General features: G+C 46.6%; 2 protein-coding genes across 5 annotated transcripts in view; one reads left to right on the top strand and one right to left on the bottom strand.

The window, feature by feature from the left end:
* The window catches only part of TMEM43 (transmembrane protein 43), a 494,721-nt gene that overhangs the window by 110,526 nt on the left and 356,268 nt on the right, over positions 1 to 27,927 (top strand). The window lies entirely within an intron of this gene.
* SLC41A3 (solute carrier family 41 member 3) lies at positions 47 to 25,668 on the bottom strand. 4 transcript variants are annotated; one of them, XM_075095987.1, is made up of 12 exons: positions 25,502 to 25,668; positions 24,607 to 24,719; positions 24,123 to 24,441; positions 13,535 to 13,642; positions 12,635 to 12,706; positions 11,701 to 11,845; positions 9,457 to 9,603; positions 6,701 to 6,845; positions 5,911 to 5,990; positions 3,979 to 4,113; positions 3,025 to 3,173; positions 47 to 943 (listed from the first exon to the last, which is right to left on the bottom strand). In XM_075095987.1, exons 3-12 carry the CDS (start codon positions 24,411 to 24,413, stop codon positions 758 to 760), a joined length of 1,458 nt encoding a protein of 485 aa, XP_074952088.1. In that variant the 5' UTR covers positions 24,414 to 24,441; positions 24,607 to 24,719; positions 25,502 to 25,668; the 3' UTR covers positions 47 to 757. The 4 variants fall into 4 exon arrangements, with proteins under 4 accessions (XP_074952088.1, XP_074952087.1, XP_074952089.1 ...); XM_075095986.1 differs by lacking the exon at positions 24,607 to 24,719 and having other exon boundaries at positions 25,502 to 25,643; XM_075095988.1 differs by lacking the exons at positions 24,123 to 24,441; positions 24,607 to 24,719; positions 25,502 to 25,668 and adding an exon at positions 19,136 to 20,163.

Here is a 27,927-nt window from a genome sequence, read left to right as displayed (position 1 = left end):
AGAAACAGGCAGAGCCACAGCAAGAAAAAACAGTCCCCAATCCTCCGCATTACCTTCTTTAACCACTTTATTTGTGTGTGTGTTTCTATAAACATTTTAACTACTGGACATTTCATAAACCGTAAAAACAAACCTTCCTAACCCCAAAATGCAATCAATGCAGTTTGTCGGTCAGACAACAGTGACACTGCCAGGGCAGGTAGGCGGTACGCCTAGATAACCTCCTGCTGGGTGCAAGCCAGCAAGGAGCTCACTGCGTCAGATCCTGAGCGTCTGAGCGATGGAGACGAGACACGTTTAAAGACCTGGTTGCTCTCCTCCTCCATGGATGTTCTGGGAGAGAAAAGGGGGGCGAATAAAGAATTTCCTTTGATGGGAAGTCAGAGTCCGACAGAGAGGTTGCGACATCCACTTGCAGGACTGGATGCAGTGACCTCAGCAGGCTCTGGAGCAGCCTGGGCTGTGTCAAACCGATCAAAATGCTCATTCATTACAAATGCCCAAATGCTCCTTAACACCTTGTTTGCCAGGCACAGGTGCGAGCAGCAGGCACAGCTTAAAACCAGCTTGCTGTGGGTGCTCGTTCCTCAGGGCGGGTGAGCCCAGCAGTAAGGCACGACAGGGAGGAGAGATGGGGCATCAGGGGCGGCAGGGGAGGCCAAATCCAGCTGGGGACCCAGCACTCATTGCCAAGTACCCTGTTGTCCCAGAGGAAAGCACTGTGTCGCATAAGTGATGCGGAGCAGCACATGGTCTCTCAGTTCCCCAGGTTCATGTCTGCACCATGGACAAGCCAAACCAGGTGGAAACAGACGGCCAGGAATCCGGTGCCCAGGAGATCCCCCAGGGCAGTGAGGTAGGGGATGGAGAAATTATCCGGATCCAGCGCCTTCCTCCACATCAGGCGCACAATTAGGTCAGCCACGTAGAGCAGGATTCCCACCTAAGGAGAGGCAAGACAGGCCCTGGTGTGAGGCAGCAAGATAACGCACAGCCTCCCTCAGCTCACAGCCAAGATTACATGGCCCACGGCCAGGGTACCAGAGCTAATGGGGATTGCTGACTGTTAACACCTTCCCTGGAGAACCACCATTTCTCTATGGATGGAGCTGCACTGGGACGGGTGTAGGTGGCTCATGCCCTCGGGCACTGCATTGCCTGGCATCACCCATGGTACCACGGCCCCATGCTGCCAGCACAAGCGTGGGACCACACTTGAACTGCTCCTCAGCATTGTGTGGCCAAAACAGGACTCTGGCCACACCAACAGCACCTCCCAAATGTACGGTTCCCACTTCCTACCCCATGAATGGGAGTGCTCCCATTCAATCCATCAGTGCGAATACGAAGGCAGCCCCAAAGGGCAAGTTTGTAGCCAGATTTTTTTCTCTTCATCCTTCTTTTTCCCATTAGAAATTCAGATCATGTCTACTTTGTTTTTCCTAAAAGTCTCAGTGGACAACTGGAGTTTGAGGCAGTTTTTACATAAAAGTTATCCCAAGCAGCACTGACACGTTAAAAAAAGAAAATAATTTTTTTTTCATCTCAACAGTTTTAATATCTTTGTTGTGATTTCTTTTAATTCCTATTTCATTCCTGATTCTGATAAACAGACGGAGGAAAAAAATACTTCAGTTAAAGATTAAAGACTGTCTCGTTAATTGAATTAAGAAGGGAGAGAGTTTGCACCCCACATCTGTTTTCCCTCCATAGGAGACCGCAGCACAACAGGAACCAAAGCCAGAGGCGGCATTTCTAAAGGTGAAAACTGCAAGTTGGGTGGGGGGAGAGGGAGGAGGAGAGATGGGGGAAGCCAATTAAATAACAGAAACTAAAGCTGGATGGAAACTCAAGAGTTTTATATAGGCCATTCCTCTGCCTCAATACAGGATTAAATATGCCCACATCTTTTCTGAAGGTCGTTCGTTTAACCTATGCTAAACAACCCTCAAAGATGGAGATTCCACACTCTAAGCAATCAGTTCTACAGCTCTTTTTTCTGTTCTTGTTTTTCCCAAGGTCTAACATAAATCTCCCTTCTTCCATTTGAAACCCATGATTTCATGTTTCATCCCTAGTGACCACAGAGAAAATGTTATTCTGTCCCTCCCTACAGAAACTTGGTAGTTCAAAAGGCTGTTAACCAGATTTTTCTCAAGCCTCTCTTCTTTGGACTAGCTAACCCCAGTCCATTCAAACATTCCTCTGAGGTCATGTTTTCTAGGCCTCTGATCTTTCTCTTTGGGCTTCCTCCAGCTGACCCAAACTTCCCCCTCTCTTTCTTTCTATCTTTCTTTATAAAGTATAATGGAGGGGAAGGAAGAATCAGGCTGAGCGTATTCTCCTCCGTTGGCCTCCATGGGAATCTTTCAGGGTCATTGGTGTTGCTGGGATTCTGCGCTACCCTGTCATTTATTCTGCGTATTTTCATGCTTGGCTCTGGTTGAGGAGTCACCTCGATGCATAAAGAGAAGAATAAATATTTTCCTTTACAACTGTGGCTATGCTGCTGGGCTTAGGGTTGTGCAAAGGTCGAGAAAAACTGATTGTTTACACATGCAAGGAATTCACCCACAGACATGAGGCTGCTTGTAAGGCAAAGCGACAAGTCAGCTACCTCACCCTGCACATTAATGAATCACTGATTTAAAAGAGCAAGTGAAGTCAGAGCCTCCGTGAGTTCAAGCAACAGCCGCATGCACTTCTCAGTGAGACAACAAAGTTTATAGGGCAGGCAAAACAGTGAAAGGGAACAGGCAGAACAGATCGGATGAACTGCCCATTGCCTACCCAGAACTTTTACTTTTGAAGATAAACTTCTTAGGCCTGGGTTTTCCCTTCGCTTTTGCCCATATGGCCCTGCCCAGAGGGATCCCTAGGTCTTCAGCATGATATGTGAAACTAGTTTCCAAAATAAGTGGGGAAACCTGCTGGAAGTTTTACTGTGACTCCTGTTTAGCCTGGAGACTGATTTGTTTTCACTGTGTCTGAAAGGTTCCTTTTGGATGAGAGTTTGGGGTTTACCTGCAGCAAAGCAGCAGTCAGATATAACATCACAAAGGTGAAGGACAGAGACGTGTGGCCTCCCTGCAGCAGATGGATGGTGTAGAGGAACACAAGGTGCCCCGGGATAACCAGGAAGAAAAGGACTCGGGCTGACTTGGAATTCACCTCTGCAGAGGACAGAGACAGAAACAGCAATGACAGCAGCTACAGACAGTGGAAGGAGGACAGGACACAGCTGCACATTTTAACGCATAGACTTGGGGCTGTCTCCTCCCACCAACCACATGGCTAACGCCTTTTCTAGGTCACGCAGAAACCTGGAGCATCTGCAGTATCAGCCCAGAAGCTCTGTCTAGCACTGAAACTATGTGCCAAAGATGTGTTCCACGCTGATCCACTCCACTTCTTCCAAACAATCCTCTCAGCTGCTCTCTGCCTCCCACTGCTTCTGCTCTGCCTTGATGCAACCCACTTTCCCAGTTTTTAGTTTGTTTTAGCAGTAACTCCCAACCTAGCACAGAAAATCAAGAGGAACCTGCAATCTCAAAAGACAACAGACCCAAATCCCGTTTTGCTGATGCTTAGGTTTATCCATTGCTGAAGATGGAGGAATTGCTGCTTTTCAGCAAGGTTATGCTCTATTCACCCCACTGTCCACAGGTGATGACTCTAGGCTGGCCATGGTTAAAATGACTTTCTATTAGATCAAATCTGAGACTTTTTTTCAATTACTTTCTTTAGTGCTCCCTGAGGGCCAGTTTCTTTGCATGCCAGTGAGCAAGTATACCACAAGTTTTTTTAAAAGCTGCCCACTGCAAAGGCACTTCCTCTCCGATCTGAATATCTTCCCTGTAAGGGGGAAAGGGAGTTCTGCCTTTGAAACCCACCTAGTCCTTTGCCAACCAGGCTTGATAAAGGAGCTATCTGTGATGACAGGCCTTGAGACATGGACACCTAGCGTTCAAGGTCTACCTGATGAGAAGAATGTGGTGCATGGGTTGGGCCAATTCTGCCTCATCTTGTATGGCAAAACTCCAGGCATGCTCCAGAAGTGCAGGAATGTGGAAATACGGCTGGCCTGGATGGCGACCAGGTTCCCTCCAACACCTGTGAGAACAAACACAGGAAACCTCTAAACCACCTTCACTGCTGCAGGAAACATTAGTCTAAAACATAGCCCAAGGTGAGTCAATCTGCATTCACTTACAAGCTCACTGAGAGCAGCAGTGAGGGGAAGAGAAAACCTGATCCCACATGTCATGGTGATGCTGCGCTATTCACTTGGCAGGAACAGCTCTTAAAAATCAGGAAGGCTCCAGTGATCATCTCCTTCTGAGTGCTTTATTGGAAACATTTTCCCTTGCTCCCCACCACCGGCTGTAAATGCCACATGGCTTCTGAAGATTATGTAATCGCACCTGGTTTGACGCAGTCTGTGAGCAACACCTGGGGAAAGCAGTGTAGGCAATGGCAGATGCCGCTCACAGCCACTTCTTGGATTTACTCATCCAGAGAGCCATTATTGTTTAAAAAACAACAGACATCACAGAGAATGATTATAGGTTTGTCTGAAGGCATCTAACACACTTGTTAAATAAGAAGGAATCATATGAGAATGAATCAAAGCCCAAATATGTTAGGTAATTAAAAGGCAATTAATTCCTTCCAGATTGATTAATTCTAGCAAACATGAAAAAGCAGCTACATTTTCCAGGAGAAAATAGAGGAATGATGATCTTTGGAGCAAACCTCCACCACCCTGAGTATCTGCAGGGTAGAAATGCCACAGAAAAGATAACGGTGAGCCAGATCCTAGGGGCTTCTCATGTTTTCCCTTCCTTGAAGAAGGAAATGCTCCATCATTAAACGTGACATTTGCCAGAGCAGAATCAAAGTGAAAATACTAAGACGAGCTCAATATAGCTCAAGATGGGAGCCACACTTTGCAGGGCTCCCCTGCACATGCAAAGTGAAGAGCTACCTATGCAAAGACACAGAGCACTGCGTTAACTCTGCCATCAGATCTGCCGAACAGGTCAGCCGCCCCCACAGAGCGACGTCTGGGTCAATCATTGTTCAACTAAATTGCTGTTGACGTACTTTCCTAATCAGGCTCTTTGGCTGACCATGCTGGAAAGAGTTTGTCAGCAAGGTGGCTGTCTTCATGCAGATGCAGTAAGGTGACAGCTGGGTGACACCTTCTGACACTGCAAGAGGATACCACGCTTTGAGGGTGGCATGAGGCCAAGCCTGCCCTGAGAACGTGGGTTTCCCCTGGCATGGGCCTGGCCTGCAAGAATGTTACAACAGCAGAAAAAATAACCCAGTGGATCCTCAGTGCTGCCAGGATCCCCAGCAGTTTGTACAGCTATGTGTGCGTATAAAAGTACTGTGAGGCTTCAAACCAATAGAAATATACACATGAAAATGTTGAAAGATATATATATTAAAAATCCCTATACATAATCCATATATATAATCTTTTTTATATATACACACACGTGTAAACTTAATATATTAATCTTTATCAACAATCTGTATAGGAGGTGATTGCACAGCTCAAATTGCTGAGTGGAGAGAAACAAGGAAAATGGATTTATTGTGACATCCTTAGTAGGTTTGATGTTACGAAAGTAAAGGTGTCGACGTAGCTCTTGGAGACAGCTATCAGTGCTGTTAACCTTTCCCACAGCTCTGCCAGAATTTTTCAGCCCTGCCTGCTATTTTGCTCCAGAGATGCTTCAAGATATGAGTAAGCAGGGATGTAGCTTCACTTCCACTCGTGATGGGAGCAAGGACTTGAACACAGACCGCTGTGTAGGGGCAATAGTGGATACGATAACCCTTGGGGAGGAGGGGAGGTATAAGTAAAAGCGGGTGTATAATCCCCCCTGCCCAACTTACCATTAATCACAGGTGTGAAAACTGCCATGCCTTCAAAGTTTGGGTCGGTTACAGTTTTGTCCAAGATGAGCCCACCAATGCTGTTAAAAAAGGACAGACAATGAGGGTGGATCAATCCCTCTTCCCAGGGCAATTCCTATGCTGTGAAAATAGCACACAGATGACTTACTGCTTCTTCCCCATTGCCAGGGCTGGACGATTCCCCATTTACTCCTTCTACAGCTCAGTTTTCACCAACAGATAGCCTTACAGTTTTTGTTAATGGCATAATGAGATTACGAAGACCCCCTTGCCCACCCTTGAGCAAAACCAATAGCAGTGGCTTCATCATCCTCCCCAGGAGTTTTGCTACACTTCCGTACTGGTCTTAGCAGTTTTTAAAAATTCTCTCCCAGATCTCAGGTGGGTCTGAAAGATGTTGCACAGCGGGAATGAACTACCTGACTCTACATTCACCAGTTTTCTGTCTTTACAGCTGGATAAAAATGAGGTTGAAGTCTGACAATTTGTGAATGTCATCATCTCCCTTTTCAGTTTCTTGGCTTGCACTTACATGGTGCATGGATGTGTGAGTGAGACTTAAAATGATGACTTTCTTTTTCCAGTCATTTGGGGGCTCCTTAGCTGCTATCTCACAGCCTGTCGGAGGGCCACCAATGGCTAAGCCGCACTGGACAAACACTCTTCTGCTGTCCCGTCCAGTTTCACTTTTGATGGCTTTCTAAATAAGCACAGGTTCTCTCCGCAGCATGCATATGCATGTGGGCTCAGGAGCAGTTCCTTGGTTTACCTGCTGATACTCATTGCAACAATGACCGGCTGCCATCCGGATTTCAGGACTTCAGCAAGGGAAGGACTTTGCTTGGCGATAGCAACCCAGAGAGGGATCATGACAATGAAGACAGCACAGATCAGAGGAGAAAGGTATTTCATATCTAGCAGAGAAAAGAAATCTTGAATTAAATGCCCATGGCTTCACATGTTGCCAAAATCATATTGCACAAAGTCTGGACGAAAGGCAGCATGGCTTTCGCTCAGACTGAGTTATGTTAGCAGAAAAATCACATAAACCAAGATATTCCCCACACAGCCACCTCACTCCACCACAGAAATCCATAATTAATCCCTGAAACTCACTGCTAGAGGATGTTATTTGAAAATCAGCAGGATTCAAAGCAAGTTATATTTGAAGATGAGCAAGTCTCCAATTCCATCTCCAACTAAGCAAGACAAAAAAGTTAAAAAATTTCTGGCTTCAGGGTACAAATCAAACGGCAGGGCAAGGGGGAAACTCTGCGTGCAAGCTGTATCACACTTACGACAGACACCTCACGCCTTCACCTAAAACAATAGGTAATAGGTACTTTTGGTGGCAAGCTAGCAGAATTGCTGAGCAGCTGGTCTGCTCTATAGGAACAAATGCTCTTTTGCACGTATAAGCCAGTTAAGATCCAGGATTTCTTTTGTCCTAGCTTACATGAGTTTCCTTTAGGTGCTTTTTCCATTCGGTAGGGGCATAACCTTGAAGTGACCTTTAGAAGCAAAGGAATTAAAAAATAAGTAGATGTGCAGCACTAAAAGAAAATAAACATGACTCAGAAGCATGAGAAACACCTTCAAGCAATAGGGATGATGCCAATCCTTTTGATATAAAAATGCTTCTTCAACAAAGCTCTCCATCTGGTCTCTGTTGGGGCCAAAGCCAGTGGGTTGTAACGCAGACTTTGCAGGTAATCTGGGAGATGAAGCAGGCTCAAAGCGTGCATTTTTCAACATGACATTGCCAGGGCCTCGGGCTACCTGGATGAGATAGCAGTGATGTGATATCTTCCATGAATCGAGGGCTCTTACACAAAGAGGTGCACTCTTTACGTGCAGCTTTAGTTGGCACTGAAATGCAAACACTTCTGGGGAGTAAATAGTTGCTGTTTTGTCAGCGCACGTTGCCACCTGGAGCCATTTAGGGCACATGGGTTGTATGACAGACTTAGCTGCTGTACTGGATCTCTCCCCACCCCCTTGTTGTTTTGGACAATTAATTCCTTCTTAAATAATGCAGATACAGAACATTGGAGTCTATCAAACCTTATCAAAGCCCACAGAAAGACTCCTGTTAGGATGAACGGACATTCATTCTCCACATTCCAGTTTTGACACATTCTCTCACACACCGCCCATAAGCAAGCTGCAACCCTTTGGCACAGTTTGTATCGCCATTACACAGGACTGGGAAGGACCAGGGTTGATTTTTAAAAAACTGAAAATCTTCATTGGCAAAAGGGTATTCTCCAGAGGGAGACAGTGCTGCATCACATAGTACTCCAACATTTACAGACTCACATGTATTTTTGAAGGATACATTTTGGTAGAACCCAGAACCTGTCACAGCATGACTGTCCCTTACTACACACTGGGGAGGGATATAGATTTATTCATCCACCATCAACAGTGCCTTCCTCCTCCCTGCTTCACTTATTGCTCCCAATGACTAGATGTCTGTGTGCTGAGTACTTTCCATCTCAAGAGGCTAGTTAAACTACCCTGAAAACATCACAAATGCTCTCTGGTCACAACCATAGAGGTTATCATGTTGTTCTGCCTCGTGCTCCCTGGGAGATATTATCAGAGGCATAGCAACTGAAAGACAAACTAGCTTTACAGAGGCAGGTGCGATGGCGTCATGGAAAAAGCCTATTAAAAAAACACACCTTGGAAGCTCAAGGAGGACTGGACACAAGAAATTCATGGGCCTCTCCCTGCAACGTGTCCTTCTCCACTCCCTCACTTGCTGGCATATGGAATGAGTTATGCTAACTGAGAACAGCTGCCTCGCCGCTTCTGCTCAGTCTGAAGCAACATTTTGGGTTTCAAATGATATTGAGTTTGCTGGATATTTTTATTTTCCTGTTTCTATTCTAGGTTAGGCTCACAGTAAATAGCCTAGCACTTTACAAGCAACAGTCAGGCATATATCACCAAGTTGCAACATGTTCTGAGCTTTTCAGTGTCAACAGGTGCCCAGGTTTTTGCCAACCAGCAGCACAGCTAACCCCATAGCCACAACTCCTACTCAGAGTCCTGCAAGCATAAAACAGTGCAGCACTGCCTCCCTCCCTCCAAGATGATAATATCTTGTTCATCCACGACTCTCCACATGAGAAGATACAAGAATATTTTACAAATGCTAAAACCCTGAAATAGCTTTGTGAGGAAAGACCTGCTATTACCCATGCACAGAAAGTCATTATGCTTGGCTAGCAACAGATGCAGGAACAGAGTCAGCGTCACATATGTCAACCTTCTGTTCCAAAGCTATGCAATACATTTGGGTCATTTCTTTGACAAATCCCCGTTGCGTTTCTTAGGCTCTGCCTTCCAGTTCGCTCCTAAGAGAGCCTGGAAAAAGCCTCTTTGGTCATTTTTCTATGCCAGTGGCATGACAGCCTCCATTCTGAAACATCCCAGAAATAGGTAAGTGCCCTGCAATAATTTCACAAGGATTCATCACTCCCTTGCTGAGCTGCAAATCCCTGCTAAACACTGTACCTATGTATTTGAAGAGCGTACTGCTGATTCCCGCCAGCAGGGAAAGGGTTATCAAGTCTCCAAGGCTTGCTGCTATGGGTGTGGCGACGTTGTCTGGATTGATCCCAACTTTCCTTGCCCCGATGATCACACCAATCATCACCAGACCTACAGAAGACACAAAGCAGGCATCAGAGAACATATCCTGCTGTGTTTCACCCCAGAGCTGCTGTTCTCGTTCCCAGAGGGACATGGGGTCTGGGAAAAGCAAGAAGCAGATTGCCTGTAGCAGTATCATGCAGCTGGAAATTGGACATCCCCAGGAATTTGTCCTTTTGCTTTCACCCACCTGAAGGGATTGACTCTGCCCTTATGAACCGCACTAAAAGCCCAGAGGCACACAATCAAATTCCAGGGATCAAAGGAGATACCAGCAGGCGGCCCAAATGTAGAAGCTCCCCTCCTGAGCAGCCTAATCTTTGCTGCCTTGAAGCAGGACCAGGCACGAAGCATACTCATAGATAAGCATACAGCAGGCATGCAGCAGCCTCCTGGTGCCATCCCCTGCTCTGGATTTCACAGTACAAAGACATTTTCCATATTAGACCAAAATTTCTCTAAGTTTGAACCCCCAAGGAGCAATGAGCTTCCTTACAGTAGCCTGAATTAGCCTTTCGGCCTGGCCATCAGACTGACCCCTCATGTCCCAGAGTCTTTGGGGCTGGTTTAATTTGCACTGGGTGGATGTTGATGCTGTGGGCAGCTCCAGAGTGGACCCCTCTCATCCCGCCCTCTGAGCTGTACCTGGAAAATACAGCTGCTTTTCAGCGTTGTTGGAGAGAAGTTTTGCTTGCCCAGGTAAGTTAATGAGCACAAACCCCAAACCCTGATGAAGATGTGGGAATACCTCAGCCATCAGATCTCTCACAGGCCTGTGGAAGAGCCACCTGGAATAAACTCTGGCTGGCCAGCCCCCGCTGCTGTGTGACTAACAAGGGCAGCCTTGAGACAAGACACAGGACAAGTGCATCAAAGTCCTTCCGTGGCTGACAGGATGCACCAGAGGAAGCCTGAGAAATGGTGTTCCCTCCAGCTCACAATCTCTCTGTGCCTGTTCACACAGGCCCACCAAAGCTAAGCGTGCACAAGATCATCAGCACCCCTAAGAAATACCATGTATGTGCACCTTCCCTGGTCCCTGGTACAACATGCCTCATACAGAAATACATCCTCACACAACATGGCATTCTCCACAAAAGCCCTCTCAGACACTCACGCTCCCCTCCCCACCACCCAGTTTATGCTGCTTCCTTTCCTGGTCATAAAAATAGCTTCCCATTGTGCACACCCACACAGAGGCTGCCTATGACCATGTCCAGGGAAGAAACTAATGCTAGCTGAAAGCCTGTGTTGGTACAGCAGCAAAGCCTCTGTATCACACCAAGCAGAAAGATTGAAGGGAAGAGTTTAATGAAAGCTGGGCTGCTGTTTTTCTCTTTTAACAACTGCCTCATCCCATGCTTTTCATCAAAGGCATCTACAATCACCCTTTGACTCCAGCTTCAGGATATGCACTTGGTCTAACTTGTCCCTTTCATTTAGAAAACTTGCTGTATCCAACTCTGCCAGCTCCCTCTATTCAGGGTACCATGCTGCCCTCACATGGCAGACCTACAAACTGATCATCTTCAGGCGACAGAGAGCAGCTCCTATCTGCCCAGCCTGCCAGGTTTCCCTCGCAAGGGGAATAGCCAGGGGAGTGGGCTGCCTGCCTCAGAGCTCACAGCAGGCAAGCCACAGGGCTGGCCACAATCCTCTGCAGGGCATTGGGTGACCTGAGTCCCTCTCAAGTGTTGTCTGGAGTTGTCTGCTAACAGACTCTCAACATCCTGCTTTGTGCAGGATTTAGTTTGCTCTCCCCTAGGAAAGCGCCAGTGTAGATGACTAACATGTCACCCAAGACACATGGAGAAAGCGTGTGTGCGTGTACACCCATGCATAGCATGTGGCATTTTTCACATGTCAGGTGAAGTGGGACATTTTGATTGCTGCTGTGGATGCCGAGAGCCCAGCAAACAACAGATCCTGGGAGAAGCAAAGGCAGGATGCAGAGGGGGTTAAAGCAGCAGACATAGGACCAATGCTTCCTGCATCCCTCCTCCCCATGCCAGACCAAAGGGATGTCAGCTGGGTCCCCTGTCAGAAGGGACACTTTATTCCACACCTGAGTGCCGTATATTTGACCTGAGGAACCAAACAACTTACCAAGAGAAAGTGCAGCTATGAAGGCTGTAGTCACGCTGCTGGCACACAGCACAGCAGCCTGGCTCAGCTCCACAGAGCCCTTGGAGATGGCTCCCAGGATCACAGCAGCAACAGCTGCCAGAAGTCCCACCACAGTGGCCTGGACCTGTGGGCCAAAAGACAGCTGGTGAGCAATCATCTGCATCTGCTCCCAGGCAGTCCTGGCTCCATGTGACCACAGAATTTCCACACAGCTAAGCCTTGCAGAGATGCTGATTGCTTATGTATTTAAGCAGCATCCTTGTAAGGCTCCACTACATGCAAAAAAATCCTGACAAAGTTTGGAGAAAAACTCTGGAGGTCTGCAAAGGGCAGATAACATTTCAGCAAAGGACACCAAGTCCATCAGCAAAGGAATAGCCCCAGTCAACACAAAAATGGGCTCGCCATCAACACAGCACTCCTGGCAAGCTGAAAGCTGTGGAAGGAGATAAGGGAAAGCACACAGGCACATGTTGCAAGCCCTGTGGCCTTGCCATGTGCAACCTCTAGGCTGGTTGCTGGATTTTAACAAGCCGAAAGAGCTACAAGAGTCACATTTCTCCCATCTCTCCCTCCTGCCCAAGGCTGATTCCCAAACACTGCCAGTAAATGACAGGCTTTATCTAGATGCTGTTGTGAAACAACGATTGTGCTGCAGCTCCCCCTGCAAAAGGAGGTTTTTTCATTATTTCAGTTTGTCCACAAAGGCAATGACTGTCTAGATGTATGTTGCAGCTAAACTACAAGCTCTGGGGCCGCGTAGAGCTTTATTGGAGGTCAAGTCCTGGGCTCTGCTTGACTCTGTTGAGAATACCTGCCCCAAATCAACAGCTCAGGATTCAGCACTGCTGGGAACAGATGCTGTTGGGCTGCAGCATAGCAAGAGAAAAGAGCCTCAGCTGAAGTGACTCACCTGGATAAGGGCTAAATTACAGGTGGCCATTTTCCATTGCTTCTGGGCATCATCCATCTGTCCGGTGTTAGCCTAGGAGCCAAGAGAGACACCCTGAAAACCTGTTCCAGTGACACAGGTGGCTGCTGAAGGCAGTTTCACCTGGTCCCTGTGGAAAAGGGGCTGCTAAAGCCAGGGACAGCTAGTGCAGGTTGGCATCTCCCAGCCTTTCCTGCACTTCCTTCTTGACACATCTTCATCATGCTCCAGCCCAGTGTCCCAGTGTCACATGGAGGTGGACAGGTAATGCAGGGCACCCAGCTAAAGCAGAAGTGGGCACATCCACTGCATTGCACACAGACCAAAAGCTGAATCAATTAAACCATTTTTCATCTTTCATTCCCCCTAAATTGCTCTGTTAAGCTCCAATTTATCCCGAGACTTGCAATACAAACAGCCCAAAGTAAACAAAACTGCTTAGGGAGATAAGAGAAATCAAATCCAGAGTAGCAAAAGCTACTGCAGGTCCCAAGAAGCCTCAGTCTGCTTCCCCCAAGGTAGGATTGCTGGGAAGCCCTGGGTCTCTCAAAGATCAATACCCACAGAAAAGCAATCCAGTACTTAAGCTGACAGCTGTGGAGCTCTGGCTTTGTCTCCTTCATGTGTCACAGGGCCCCAAATATCAGCAACTGACCACCGAGGGATTAATTCACCTTCAAAGCACAGATGGAAATTCTCTGTTCCAGTTACAAAATGAGGGCAAACACATTATTTTAACACTCACACACCACTAGTTTCTACTTAGGAGAAAAGGGCATGTCTCATGCATACAGTGTGGTTATATAAAGGCAGAATCTCCTGGCGTCTCCTGCTAATTCCCCCCTCCCCCACACACCCCACCACCACCTTGTCAACACTCACAGCAGTAGAGAGCCTGGATGCCAGCGTCATCTCAAGATTACCCTTCAGGCCAACCAAGGCAGGAACCAGGATGAAAACTTCCGTAATTGTCCGAAACACATCCCAGTGCTGGAAGAAAACAAAGGCAACAACCTCAGTTTGTGCTGCTGACCAGTCCAATGCTGTTGCTTCAAAGGGGAGGGGGTTCCCACCTCGCCACCTGTTCTACAGGTGTCTGCTACATACATAGGGGCGGATGCTGCCCTGGGGTGGTTGCATTTTGGGGTTGAAGGAAGCAATTTTTAGCTTGCGATATTCTTTCTGATCTCATGCACTGCAAATCACTATCCTAACAGGGAAGGAACTTCCTTCCTGAGGGCAGCAGCAGATTTTGGAAAGCCACAAATTAAAATGTGCCTTTAGCATTAGCCAAGAACAACATGAAAAATAATTAGGGTTCACAAGCCAAACGAAATACAGCATGTTCTCCATCCCTTGTACTGACACTAGATACAGGAACACCTACTGCTATCCAGACTCGTAAGAACAAAGAAAGATCTGGAAATGATCTACAACAAAAAGTTGTATCTGTCTTTTTTTACCAAACCTCTAACTACACATGTAAGGCTGGTGGTGGGAGGGAAGGAGATTTTTGTATCTCTTCTTCACAGGTAGTTCCTAAATCTTCCTGTTACCAAGCATGCTCCCAGCACAGCCGGAAAGAGGATTTTGAATTAAGATATACCATAAGCCCAAACTGCTGGGCCAATATCTTGATTATCATTGCTCCTCTGAAGCTGAACCTTACAAAGCTGTTGAATCAGCTGCAACACAAGTAATATTCTGAAACCTCAAGAAACTTCACTGATTAACACATCTTCTCTCATTTATCTGTGCCTTGGATCATAATTCATTCACCCCGGTGCATTCAGGGATGTTGAAAAAATCCCACTGTACTCAGAGGTGTTCACATCAGGATGAAATCACAGTACGGAGCAGCTCACCGTGAAGTAAAACCAACTAGCCCAGCATCTAAGAGCAGAATACAAGGAAATAAGAGCTGCTGCAATGAGTCAGACCAAAGGTCCATCTAACCTATCCTTATCTCCACCAGTAGTCAAATTCAGGAGTACAAAGCAAGAATCTAGAGGTACAACAATGAGATGGGATAATTTTCCTGTGTATTTTCCAGACTACGACTATGCCACAGGGTACTGAGCTGGCAGAGGTTTTCTGCACACTTACCAGTGTTCAAAGAATTTTTCTTTCAAGTACTCATCCAATCTCCCGCCTCCAACACATGTGCCATCCTGTGGCAAAAACTTCCATAGTTTAGCTACACATCATGTGAATGATCAACTTGTTCACTAATTCTAACTTGTCACTGGCTAGTATCATACAACGGTCCTGAGTTCTGGCACTAGATGTCAAAATGAACAGATCCCTGCCCACCTTCTCCACATCCACTGGGATTCTATAAACCTGAAAATCCAGGAGCCCGGCCAGACTCAGTAAATGTCGACACATTCAGCTGTCAGCCTGTTGGGAAATACATACAGGGTGTAACGGCTTGATGTTTTGCTCTGCCTGTGCCATGGGAAGCTGTGAAAAGATGGTGGTCTGGCTGTCTGCTGGGACACAGCAGCTTCCTCACAGCTTCCTTCTGAGTCAGGATGAATGAAAGTGGGCCTGAGCTGGCCCTGAGCACACAGTGCAGGACACCCCTCAGAGGTGCAGATAACAGGCAAGACATTACTAGCAATATAAAAAGGCAAATTTTCTGGCAGTGGTGACCTGGAAACAGGCATATTTCGAAATGGTAAAGGTAAGTTACTGTTGAGTAAATAACAGACAACACAAGAACAGTCACTTTATTCTACACACCAGAATTTTGTTTGAATTTGTTAACATGGAACTTAAATACCTGAGAAAAGCTAGGGGTGGGCACCTTTTTTAAAGATTCAAATCTCCCTCACTCCTCTCTCTTTAAATAAGAATAAAGATCCAAACACATCTTTGACATCTCCAAAAGAAAGAGGGGAAAAAACAGACTTCATAGTCACAATGTAAAAAACCCCAATCATTTAAAATACACAGGTGTGTAGACATTCATACTTAAGTGCTTGCATATTTTGCACATAAAAAGACATATAAATAAAAAGCAACATAAAAATTCAACTTTTTGTATTTTCTGTGTATGTCACCTTTGGTAAATACGACTTTGTCATATCAATATACTCTCCAATCCTTATGTTCATGATGAATTTTGCAGGTCTCAAGCCATCATACCATAAGTTTCAGCGTATGAGGTATGATTTTTTGGGACTCTCCCTTACATATAATTCCACTGAAAGGCTCTGAACAATTAATATTCACACAACTGTACTAATAAAAAAAGCCCACTTTATTACCTCCTTTTGAGTCTCATTAGTGACTCACCAATAGCCTAAGGACAGATTCATAATGATTTACACCACAGTAGCCAGGACTTCATTGTGTTAGAGACTGCAGAAATACAGGATACTCAGGTGATCCCTTGCATCACCTTGCAGGACAGTCAGCTGGAAGAGCAGACGAATGTGGTAGGTTAGAGCTGTGCAGGCAAGGAGCTGCCTGAATGAAGGCAGCTGGATTAAGTCTAGGAAGCACCTCTGTCCTTTGAGATGAAAACTGGCTTAGAAGGAACAGAACCATTCCCTGAAGCATTGAAAACCTGTACAGGCACACTGAGCCAGAAAGAGAATCTTTCCCACTTCACGTCCCCATAATAGAGTTACAGTCCTAAAGATCAGCTCTGAAGAAACTTGGTTACCCTGTGATCCACTGCAGCTGGTTCCCATGCCAGCTGGATCTGTTCATGGGATCCCATAGAGGAAGAGAGGCTATGATGTACTGAGTCTCCCCAGCTGCTGTCTAGCCCTGCTGTTCCTCCTTACACTGTCCTCACAGTCCCAACCATGTCCTGTCACGTCTCCAGGACACCCATCCTCCCATGGCAGCAGCTAAGAAACCTCAGAAGATTTTCCATTGCCCTGAACAAGCCAACAGAAAGATCAAAAAGATCCTGGACTATAAAACACAAGCCAATTCAAAATCCTTTTCAATTACAATCATCTCATGGGCTTTTATTAACAAAGGACAGGAGTATCTTATGTCTGTGACTTTAATTTAGACTGTGTCCCACTGCACTGGTGTGAAAGGGGAGAATGAAAGGGAAGCTTTCCTCCTGAATTCTCTGGTTTGAAATCTGATTGCCCAGTCTCAATCTGATTCGTCACCTTACGTAAAAGAGTTGGCCAAACACTGCCAGGGCCCTCAAAGGTCTCAGCAATGCCAGCCAGCCTGGAATCCAGATCGACCAGCTGGCCAAGGATCACTGTAGCAGAGGCAGAAACATCCAGCAAGAAAAGACCCATGCCATGTCATCGGTCCTGTACAGAGGCTGCATCATCTCCACAACCAAGACGAGAAAATGGCGAATGGCGATTTCTTTGGGCATCCTTTTATGACAGTATGAGAGACCCAGGTTTGATCCTTAGAGTCAACTAGACAAATCTCTCTTGTTGATTTTTTGGTTTTTTTTTTAACAGTAACATGTTCAGTTCTTGATTTCATCTCAGAACAGATCAGAAACTGCTAAAATCCTGAAAAGTTTGATAGGACACAAACAAGCAACTTCCACTTTGTTCTCCTCTTTACCACAACATCAGCCCTGCAAATGAGAGCACCAGCTGGACTCCCAGCACAGACTAGATTATTTCAAGATATTTTGCATGTAATAAAACAAGGGCAGCACCATCAAACTCACATGTATGGTCTAGATACAATCTTTGAACTTGCCCATGTTTCTTCCTGTCAAAGGCAGACATGAAGTTTCCTATGAACGTTTTGCAGTCACTGCAAATAGGGCAAAGCATTCCTCAGACAGATCAACCCCTGAAAAATGGGCAAATCACAGACTCCTGGACTAGAAAAAACTGTAGTTTCAGTAGCATGAGCCCTCATGATTACCAGTATGAGTCTTATGGTACCTGGCCTCAAGCAAATAAATTTATTTGGACAGGACAGTGAGTCTAGCTCTCACACTTGCAGGAAGAAAAGCTGAAAATAAGCAGCTCAAAGACAAAAAGGCACAGAAGAATAATGCAAATCTTTAAAGGCTAAGATCTCTGGATTTCCCCAGCTACTGGTTTTGTTTTTAAATATGGGGTCGTTGATACCATGGCAGCTTAGCTCCCAAACATCTTTCCTACACCAGTTGTGACTCCCAATGCACTAGCTCCCTCCTCTGGGAGCTGAACCCACTGACTGACAACTTCTACAGTCCCTATTAATGTGCTTCATGCATGACCCTATTTCTAGGAGTCTAGTGAACAAATAGACAAAATAGACTGCACTCTGATTTTTAAACGACACATGCAACAATACAGGTATATTTCTGAATGGAGCCCAATTCTTAGCAAGTGCGTTCAATTTCTTTTAGACAAAGACCTTTTCACCTGCCAAGGGTATGGGGTGGGTAAGTACTATGTCTTTAGCCTTCTCTGAGATAACTGCTAACTATTAACATAACATCTTGGGTAGTTTTGAGAACTTCTGTAATGCTGCAAGACAGGTCTGTGCCTAAGCACAGCACAAGGTAGAGACAACAAACACAGCATAGCAACAGGCATGTGCCACTCCGGTTAACCCTTCTTTGATATTCCTCATATGCCCTCTAATTCAACTTCTCTGCCTTCTTTGTTTCTCCCAATGCAAGAAAAAACAGCAAGGTATTGTCTTTCCAAACACTCAAGTATCCATATTTAGCTCCTGCTGTGGTACTAATGCCAGAGAATCCAATGTACTCCAGTGAGCTCAGAGTGCAGGATATATCTTTGCGAAACATTGCCAGCCTTTTGATTTGTAAATCCACTGGCACAAGAAGCCCAAACTAGATCAAACTTTGCATTTCTATTTGTGCTGCTGGTACAAAGGAAAGACAGATGGGATAGATTCTGGTAGTGGGCACAACAGCGTAAACCCAGCAGCACTCCTTGGAAGTCAATGGAGGTTATTCCAAATTTACAACCACCTCAGAATGTGGCCAAGATGCACTCAGTTTGTAGGCAATGCTAATCTTTTTACACTGGCATGTCTCTCATCACAGTATCTAAATGCCTTCTAGACCAAAGATTACATGAGGTTGTTTGCAAAGAACTGAAAGCATAAACTTGCCTCTAAGTGAGACAGGTAGTTAATAACAACCCTGCCCTAGATCTCCTTATCAGCAATTTTTGAAGGAAAGAAATAATATCATGCAATAGGGAAATATGCTGCAGTCTGATCCCAGTTGCTTCATAGCAGTCATCAGCATAGTGTTTAGCAAGACACAGTAAAGGGAGCACCCAGTCTAATGCACCGAGGGCAGTGTCAGGCAGCCTGTCTGAAAGCCACTATCCGGGTTTACAAGAAGCCCATGAACTGATCTAACAAAGATGAATAGTGTCTCTCTAGCACAGGAAAAGCCTACAGCCACCCTGCTGACTGGCTGCTAGGACCACACACATCAAAACCAAAAATGCACAAATACTCAAGGTCAGTGAATTAGCACTACAAAGCTGCCTAACCACATGTACCTACTTGAACAACATCCATCAAGAGGCCAGCAGCTACCATGCCCAAGCCAGCCAGAAGGAACGGCATGAAAATCTGGGAGGCAATGGAGAATGAAGTCTCTGGGAGAAATCCACTGGCTGACCTGGTCAACTTGCAGGTGAAACCTCTCAGCTTCTTGCCATGGAAGCACAGTTCCAACTGTAACTGGGTGACCACCATGGTCAAACACTGTTACCCCATGCTCAACAAGGCAGATGAGGGGAGATCAGGACATCACACGGATCCTTCCGGTAGCTCTCTTTGAAGTCAAAAGAACTGTTTTTCCTCAAACTACAGCAACGATGCCAAATTGCTTTAGCTTCTTCTCCTCCTAGGAGCACGTCCAGAGGGTTGCAGCAAGGGTATCCTCCAAAACTGATTCAATTGGGTTGAGCCCAGGTGGCAGCAAACTTGATGGACACTATTTCTCCAATTTATATCCAGGGGGAAATTAAAAAAGAGAAAAGAAGATTGTGGAGACGTCTGTGGATGAATAGAAATGAGCCCGCACCCCATTCGGCTCCCACCACTTCAGTAAAAACCAGTAAGACCTGCTCAGGCTACAGCACTGAAAGAGTGACAGGTCCTGCAAGAATCCCTCAGCGTGCTCAAACGCAGTAGTGTCCTTTCTCCTCAGGTTACATTTCTTGTCAGACTGCAGCTCGCCTTTGATACGATGGTTTAATATGTAAGCCTGCTGTGAACCAGCCCCAGCTCCCTCACTTCCACCATAAGCAACATTGAACTTTTCTCACTGTCCCAAGGCCAAGAAGGTGGGGAGTTAACAACCAGGATCCATTTTGCTGTCCTTCAAGGTGAAGAAAAGTCAAGGAAAACATGAGTCCACACTTCTCACGGCTGACAGTATTACGCAGGTCTCATCCCCAGGCAAGTGACACAGCTAAACCAGCTGATGAGAGATTATCTGCCCTTCTAGACCCTGGCCCCTCTTGTCCCCTCTGTGGTCTGCGGGATGTAACGATCAGTCTATGGCAGCTATACCTCTGAATGACCGGCCTTCAGGGGAAAAAAAAAATCCAGAGAACCAGCCAATAAGCTTCAAAAGAGAACACCCTTATCTGCTGTCATCACTTCAACTTTCTGCTAGTTTGCAAAGGCCAAGATAAGAGTCATAGCCAGAGCTTATTTAAGGTAGCTCTGTAATCTCACTACACAGCAGGCAAGGGAGAGAAAGAGTAAATGTTTCCATGGCATGCTGTGAGCTGGTGTCCCGTCTCGAAGTGAAACACACTGCTTCTGCATGCTTCCAGGAAGATACTGTCTTTGAGAGAGGGGGTCTCACCTCAGAGTCTCCATGGTTAAACAGTGGACACAAGGTCAAGAACCAGAGCTGTATCATGGCCACATGCAGCCAAAGGATTTGTATCCTGCTCAGTGAAGACTTCAGCTCAAAGTCATGCATGTGGGGCAGGAGTCAGGGCATTCTGTTGGGGCTCCTTTCGAATAATTAATTTGGGCAAACTAATTGGATCAGAGGGTCAAAAAGCTTTAAAAGCACAGTTTAGGATGGAAGTGTATGGGAATGGTTTAGTACATTGGCAACTGAGCTTTTTCACTATTCAACCACAGGTTCAAACCCAGCCAAGCCCCAGTGAAGGCAAACAAGTCAATGCAAGTATTCAGTGGTAGGCACGAAGGATATAGGTTTCTCAGTCCAGTTCAAATTTGGTGTTTAAATTACATTGCCTCACTAACACTTTTTGTACTGATCAACCCCTTCCCTGACACTCTCTGCAGAGAGACATAAAGATTCATGGCTTGTGGACTCTGTCCTTGTGACAGGGTCCCCAGCGTGGAGCTAAATGCATCGGCAGGGTTGGACTGAACAGAACAGGCTTTTGCCTTGCAGATAAATAGGAACTAAGGAAGCTCTCAGCCATTTGGATGGTGTGTTTCTTTTGGTCTGAATTCACACAAACCAAAGCATGAAGCCTAATGGGCTGAGATGGCTCAGCAGATCTCTCTGCAGGCATGGCAGGGTGGAAAACAAGCCCTAGCTACAGATGAGAGACTTGTCCTTTGCTGCTTTCTAGGTTGATATTTTGGTACCACCCCAAAGCCTTCTCCACTCGCAGCTGGCTTGGTGTGTACATGTGTCTCTTCCACCTAACAACGGTCCATTTAGCTGAAAGCTAACAAGGGAGTACATTTCAGCTAATCTAACTGGGAAAGAAAAGCCACAATAGCTGGAAGAGGGAGGTTAATAAAAATCCTGTAATAACCACACACGACCCAGCCTCTTTATACAAGCCAGGAGCTGAGAAGTGACAGCATGAAGGCCCAGTTCTGTGTAGAGACTCACAGAGGCTTCAAGGAAATAAAGGACAATTTCTGGACAACTATTACAGGTTTTCGAAGGTCTGATAATGTTCATACCTAGTCCCACATGCCACTGTTTCTGCCAGCTGGATTACTGACAGGCAGAAACATTAACGTAAAGGAAATATTAATGAGCCAGAATGACTCAAATAGCATTAAAACCACAGAAGCCACACATCCTGTACTAAAGCGTCAGCCTGGCAGGATTTATGAGTTTATCACGCTTCGGCTCTCTTTGTTTCTAAGCAAGCACCATAAAAAGCCTTCAACCGACAAATCAGTATGCAGAGAAGGTAATTGGTTCAGGTGACCTGTGTGTGTACACTGGGTCATTTTATTATGCGTTTAAGGAGCCTCTGATAAAGATCCACACCATATTTCCAGCAAAGAGATGCATCGTATTTTCCTGGCAAAGAGACGTACCATATTTGTCCACAAGGAGATGCATCAGGTTTAAGAAGAAAAAGAGCATTGCTGAACAATGTGGGAAACAATTATAACTAGTTGGGGAAAAAAACCCCACCTCATGGCTGCACTACTCATCATGGCAAAACCCAGGGAGGTACACCGCTGCCCTTCTCTGCACACAAATACACTGTATGCCTGCGCTTGCAAATTACCCAACAGGTAACATTGCCTTGGAGGAGCCAAAGCAGAAACAGCCTCTCTGGTGGGCCCTGACCCTGATCAAGGACCTCCATCCACTGCCACGCTACAAAAAAAGAACAGAAAGATGACAAGTGCCAAATAACATATTTTCAGATGTGCCTTATCGTCCCTGTAAAGAAGGGACAGGGATACCAGTGAGTGCTCTTACAACATGGCAGTGCTAGCAACAGACAGCGCTATTCTGACTCCTTAGACTTATGGGAGGATGATGCTTTTCTAGGACTATATGCCCCAGTTGTTAGAGTACTATCACTCCTTACTCTGCTAGCTCCCTGTCAGATCAGGCTGTGTATTTTTGTTCCTACCTTGCTCCTCTCTTCCCTGCTTTAGGAAAGGGCAGAGAAGAGTGCTTATGTGGAGAGATTGAGAGCAAGTAGATGGAGAGGGCCTGGGGCCCAAAGCCTCACAGGGTCTCCTGTTGCCCCACAGAAGCAGCAGCAGGGGCAGAGGCCTGGAATGGCTTAGAAAGGAAGGGCAGCTCCTAGCAGCCACAAGTCCACAATGACACATGCTGAAATAGTCCATGACTATTGAAAAGTCACTGTGTTAATTGCCAAAGGCCTGCTTTTCCTATGAGATGTTGCATAGGTTGATTTCCCAGGCTTTAACTACTAACGAAAGCTCTTTGTGAGGTCTTTATTTGCATAAAACAAAACTCAGGCTTTTACAGTTTCAGAAGAGTGTGAGGTTTGCTTCACATTCTGTTTATATTAGTGGCCCAGTCCTTCATAGAAAAAAAATACTCTAAGGGAAGAACATTGAAAGAAAAATGCTTCCCCAACATCATAAACCCATCTGCAACCTATTTCATGCTTTAGTATCTCACCATAGGAAGTAGATGCATTTAATGTTAGAGATCCATTAGTCAGGTCTGAACAGTCTGAAAAATAAAAATGAAAGTGGCTGCTCAAGGCTCAAGACTCTCAGGATAATGTCTAATGAGACAAAAAGTAGTTTGCCACTGGGGGCTAGATTTGCCTTGGTGTTTTCTGATCTGACTAGACATTATTCTGGGTACTGAGTACATGCTAAGGTCAGTTAAGGATACTGTGTCACTCTTAAGCCTTTATAATTCTTCTAGCCTAGGGAGATCAGCCCAGGGCTAATAGCAGAACACAGCTCCAGATTTGTGAAAGTTGTCAATGCAAGCACAGTGGTTTCAGTGCCACTGTATCAGACCGGTCAGGGCAGTCTGACCCAATGGCTAGCTCATAAAATAACATGGGTTAACAGAAAGGCACACAGCAGTGTCACCTAGAGTACAAAGGCATAGCAATTTATAATCTGGAAATTAACTGCAGCTTTAAACTGTCTAAAATTAGGTACTCACCACTACCTTAAAGCTCTGTATTGCTGCACTGTAGGAGGAAAGAGCCGGTCCTGACTGTCACAGAATCAGAAATCAGACTGGAAAAAGACTCAAGGATTTGAGTCATCTGCTACAAGGCTTTACAAAAGGATGTGGTGCACAGGCTGGTCTGGGCTGGTTGTATGAAGTGTTAACAGTGCTAAGCTGGCCGGCTCCTTGCGCAATGAAGCAGGGGATGCAGGACTTTCCAGAGCTACACCCAGGAGTGACACAGCTGTATCTACTGCAGGAAAGTGCTACGCCACCACAGCCCTTGGGGCTGCAGCTCAGCCACCCTCTTTCCAGGAACAAGGTGAGATCTTTGCACAGGACTGTATCTTCCTACATAGATGCCTGAGATCCTCTGTGTGCTCTTTAGTAACAGTAACATATTGTCTTTTATCTCCAAAGAAAAAGGGCCAGAAAAACACCACACGCTGTCTCCTGAGAGCTGCACAAAAGTACATAATAGCCAACTTTGAAGGACATGTTGGCATGCAAAACTGCTGCAAATCCTCCTTTACTTTGCCATCCTCAGAGCAAATCCCCTGCCTCTGAAGAAAAGGCTCCTACCTATCCCATGTCAGGTACATCAGATCAGTTTCTTTCCCTTACCTGAACATAATCCAAAACCATGCCTGCCAAGACCATGCCAAGCCCTGCTAGAAGGTATGGCAGGAGCACTTGCAGGCAAATTGCAATGGCTGACTCTTCCTTTGACTTTGCCATGGCCGCTTTCTCCTCAGCCGACAGCTTCTGCTGTGCATGCAGAGAGACATCCTCTGCCTCCTGGCTGCCAAGTCGACTCTCTCTGCGTTTGCCCTTGCTCTTTGTTTTGTGCCTGGATCGCTCTCCATTCTTAGTCCTGCCCTCTTTTCTCCTCTGCCGAACTTCCTCACCTTTCATGGTGTCTTTCTTGAATCACGGAGTTTATCTGAAAAACAAAGTCAGAAACAATGAGATAACAAAAAGAGGCATCAGATGGGTCAGACACAGGAAACCCTTTGGTGTTTTGTCTACTCCACTAACCTGAAGGCAAACCACCACCTACACCCAAACCGCTAGATGCTCTGCTGACCCAAATGCTAGTATAGTGTACCTTCAACTTTGTATAGTGTCAGATCAATCTCGTTTCTGTAATTGCATCTCTTCCTAGGCCTGTGTTCACACTGGAGTGCTTGCTGTGCATCCTGGCTCTCACTCCGAGAACACCTAGAAGGATGCAGAAGGTGCTACACACAGTCTGAATTCTGGACCCACCAGCTCTCACACTGGGAGTTATGAGAACTGAGAAGCCCAGCAGCATCCAAACCTTTTTAGGGCTGACCCCTAGCCATGAAACGGGAGCAGTTCATACCCAAGCATCCTACAGTCCAGCAAAGGACTAGCATACCTAGGATAGTACAGGTATATACTATGCATAGTACCTAGCACCTAGTGTAGCACAGCTAGCTGTCCACCACTCTTCAATAACAAGATAATTCTTTGATCTTCTTTCTAATCTGGATACTTTTTCTTCCTTTTGCACCTCAGCTGACACGCATGCACTATGTGACTGATCTATCTACAGAGAAGCTGCCATAACCCCACAGCATCCTACAAGAAAAAATAAACATGCAAAATTGTTAGCAGTTACCCTTTTCATGCCATCGCATCTCATTTCTTGATATAGCCGTCATTCATTCTGCCTGCCCCTCTGCTGGCCCAGGCAGTGCCCCAAATCTTTCCCCGTCACCCCCTGCCAGCACCCATCCGGGTTAACCGCTGGAAGATGTTTCTCCGATGCTCTCATTTTCAGATGGGCCCCTAACACTCTAAGCCCCTGCACTACCCCAGGTAGGATTAATCCTCTTCTTGCCCAACATCTGGGGAGCAGAGGAGGCTGCTAGGAGGCCCCAGTCACGGCTGGGGGTGCGGGAGGAGGGGTGGACAAAACAAAGTCCCCCTCTGCGGGAGGAGGAAACCCAGCCCCCGCTCCCCCCCGCAGCGCTTACCGGCTCCTTGCCCTGCCCGGGGCTCTGCCCTGCGCGGGGCTCTGCCCCCAGGGCCGCGGGCGCAGCCGGGACGATGCGAAGGCGGGAGGCGCCCGCCACATCTGGGGGGCGGCGGCGCGGCGCGGTTCCCGCCCTGCGCGGCAGCCGCGGGTTCGAGCCCGGCCCCCGGCGGCGGCGGCGGAGGCGGTGCGGCGCCGTGAGTGGCAGCCGCCGGGCCTGCCCCGGAGCCCTGCAGGCACCGGGGCCGGGCAGGCATCGGGGCGCACGCTGGCCGCTCTCTGCAGGCCAGCAGCTGCTGGAAGCCCGCTACGCTGTCATTATTATCAGACCCCTTTTGTACCCCAGCTGCCAGAGGACACAGCTCGGGGCGGAGGGCGGGGTGTGCATTACCCAGCAAGAACGGCTCCTGCTCGGAAACAGCCCCCTAGGAGGAGGCGCTCGGGGTACCCGGGGTGCCAGGAGTACCTCCTGCTGCCCCGCAGGGACGTGCCCAAGCCTCCGGGCCTCCTGCCACCCCTAGAGCCCGGGGAGGAGGTTATCGGAAAGGGCGACAACTTTCAGCGCAGGCAGAGCGAGGAGGAGGCTGCAATTAAGAGCTGAGGAAAGATGTTTCCTCTATGGGTTTGGTTTTTTTTTTTCTCCTTATTTTGGCATTTGTAAGAGCTGTTGTTGCAAGCTTCCTGTCAAAAGCCTGCCTCTGCCACAACCGCAGCAAAACTCCTGTTGATTTTTTCTCCCTCCCACATTGAATCATTATGTTAGAAATGTGATTACAGCATCCATCACATTTAAGCACATAAATCTCATTAAGCGCTGAAGCAACCGTACTCATGCAAGTCTCCTGAATCATGCAGCTCAAATTTCCAGAACAATTGAAGATATTAAATCATACCTCAGTACCAGAGCAATCTTATATCCTGCTGAGGTCTCTCAGATGTCATGCTACGCTAAAGGGCTCTTACTGATAAAATGGTGTCTCTGGGCCTGCGAGCTCTGGCTCAAAGCAGGGCACACCAAAGGGAGTTGAAGGGTTTTGTAAGTGACAGTAACAAAACCCTGCAGCTGCTGCGTGTTGAGGGTGCGCGTTAACTGTTGAATGTCACTGCTGTAATGGCAAGGCTTAAATTTCAGCTCACTTGGTGTAATTTTATGTCTTCACTTTGCAACTGATGCTTCCCTGAGAGCGGTCAGAAGACAGTTTTTCCTGTGAGAAATAAGAGGGGAAGGGACATGGATTAAAAAATATAGCAACCTTGCCAAGACATTTTTAGACCTGTTAAATGTATTCTGCTATCACTTTACCACTGAGCTTCAATGAAAAATATCTACAGAGCAAGCAGAAAGTCTCCTGGGGAACTTGATTGACAAGGGCATTTTCCTAATGGGTCCAGCTCAGGAATGTCACCATTCTACAGGGATCTCCCACCTGGGTCCAACCATCAGCTACAACAGGGGCTCCCAGCACCCTGCCAGATCTCATTCTGTGTGCAGGAGCAGACATAACTGTCTGGCTTGTATACTGTGTCCTCATATACCAGTCTGAAATCCCTGGGGTATCACCAGCGGGGACGTGTTTTAGAAGGCTGACTTTCAGCAGCGGCACAAAGCTGCACTTTCTCAGAAGTGCAGCAGCGGTGTTTAGATAGATCCTGGCTTTGACGTAAGGGAATGGTGGCTGGACCTTGATTGCAAACACAACTCCTGTCACTCTTTAGATAGGATAGTTCAGCTGCTCACTGGAGTCTGGGAAGTGCTTGTTGGCATAAAGTAAAGCAAATTCATGCTAAAATGTTTTAACCCCCTGCCCATGGAGCCAGAATTCACGTGTGCTGCTTTTCTCCGCTCTCCCACAGAAGTGCAGGTAGTACCAGCAGTTACAAGGGCATTTGAGGACTCGTTGCAGTCATTCCTGTTTTTCTCCACAGTGATTTTAAAGGCCTTCCTCCAGTAGGAAAATAAGTTTGTTATTCCCTTCCTCTCCTCCATGTTGATTTGCTCCTGGACTTTCTTTCCAACAACTATTCCTTCAGCCAAGCAAGGGGAATTTTACAGCTTTTTCCAGTATTCTGTTCAGATACATGACTTTTTTTTTCTTCCCACAGTTTCCTGTTACAAAATGGCATTTCTTTGGTGACTAGGTACTACCGGAGATATTTCTCAAATATAAAGCTTGATTCATGACTTCGTTTAGCCCCAGGTAACAGTTTGACTGCTGGGCCATGCAAGCTCCCATGGCACCACTGGGGCTGTGTTAAGGCTGCTGGGGACGGCTCCATGGCTCACTGGGTTGCAGTCCCATCATGGGACATGTCCCCGGACACCCAACGGCTGCAGTGCAGGGATGCATAAAGAAATATGCAATCTCTAACCTTTCTCCTCTGTGAGACAGTGTTAGCTATTGTGGCTTAAAAGTATTATTTGGAAGT

The sequence above is a fragment of the Phalacrocorax aristotelis genome, chromosome 6 (assembly GCF_949628215.1).
Source record: "Phalacrocorax aristotelis chromosome 6, bGulAri2.1, whole genome shotgun sequence".
Lineage (NCBI taxonomy): Eukaryota > Metazoa > Chordata > Aves > Suliformes > Phalacrocoracidae > Phalacrocorax > Phalacrocorax aristotelis.
Note: the sequence above shows the minus strand (reverse complement) of the source record. Positions and strands in the feature narration are given on the sequence as shown.

Coding starts and splice junctions, on each gene's coding strand:
- SLC41A3 (XM_075095987.1), bottom strand. CDS start 24,413: ATGAAAGGTGAGGAAGTTCGGCAGAGGAGAAAAGAGGGCAGGACTAAG. Junction 12,707..13,534: donor CATCCAGGCTCTCTACTGCT/GTGAGTGTTGAC, acceptor CTTGGCTCCTAG/GCTAACACCGGACAGATGGA. Junction 9,604..11,700: donor CATAGCTGCACTTTCTCTTG/GTAAGTTGTTTG, acceptor TGTCTTCTGTAG/GTCTGGTGATGATTGGTGTG.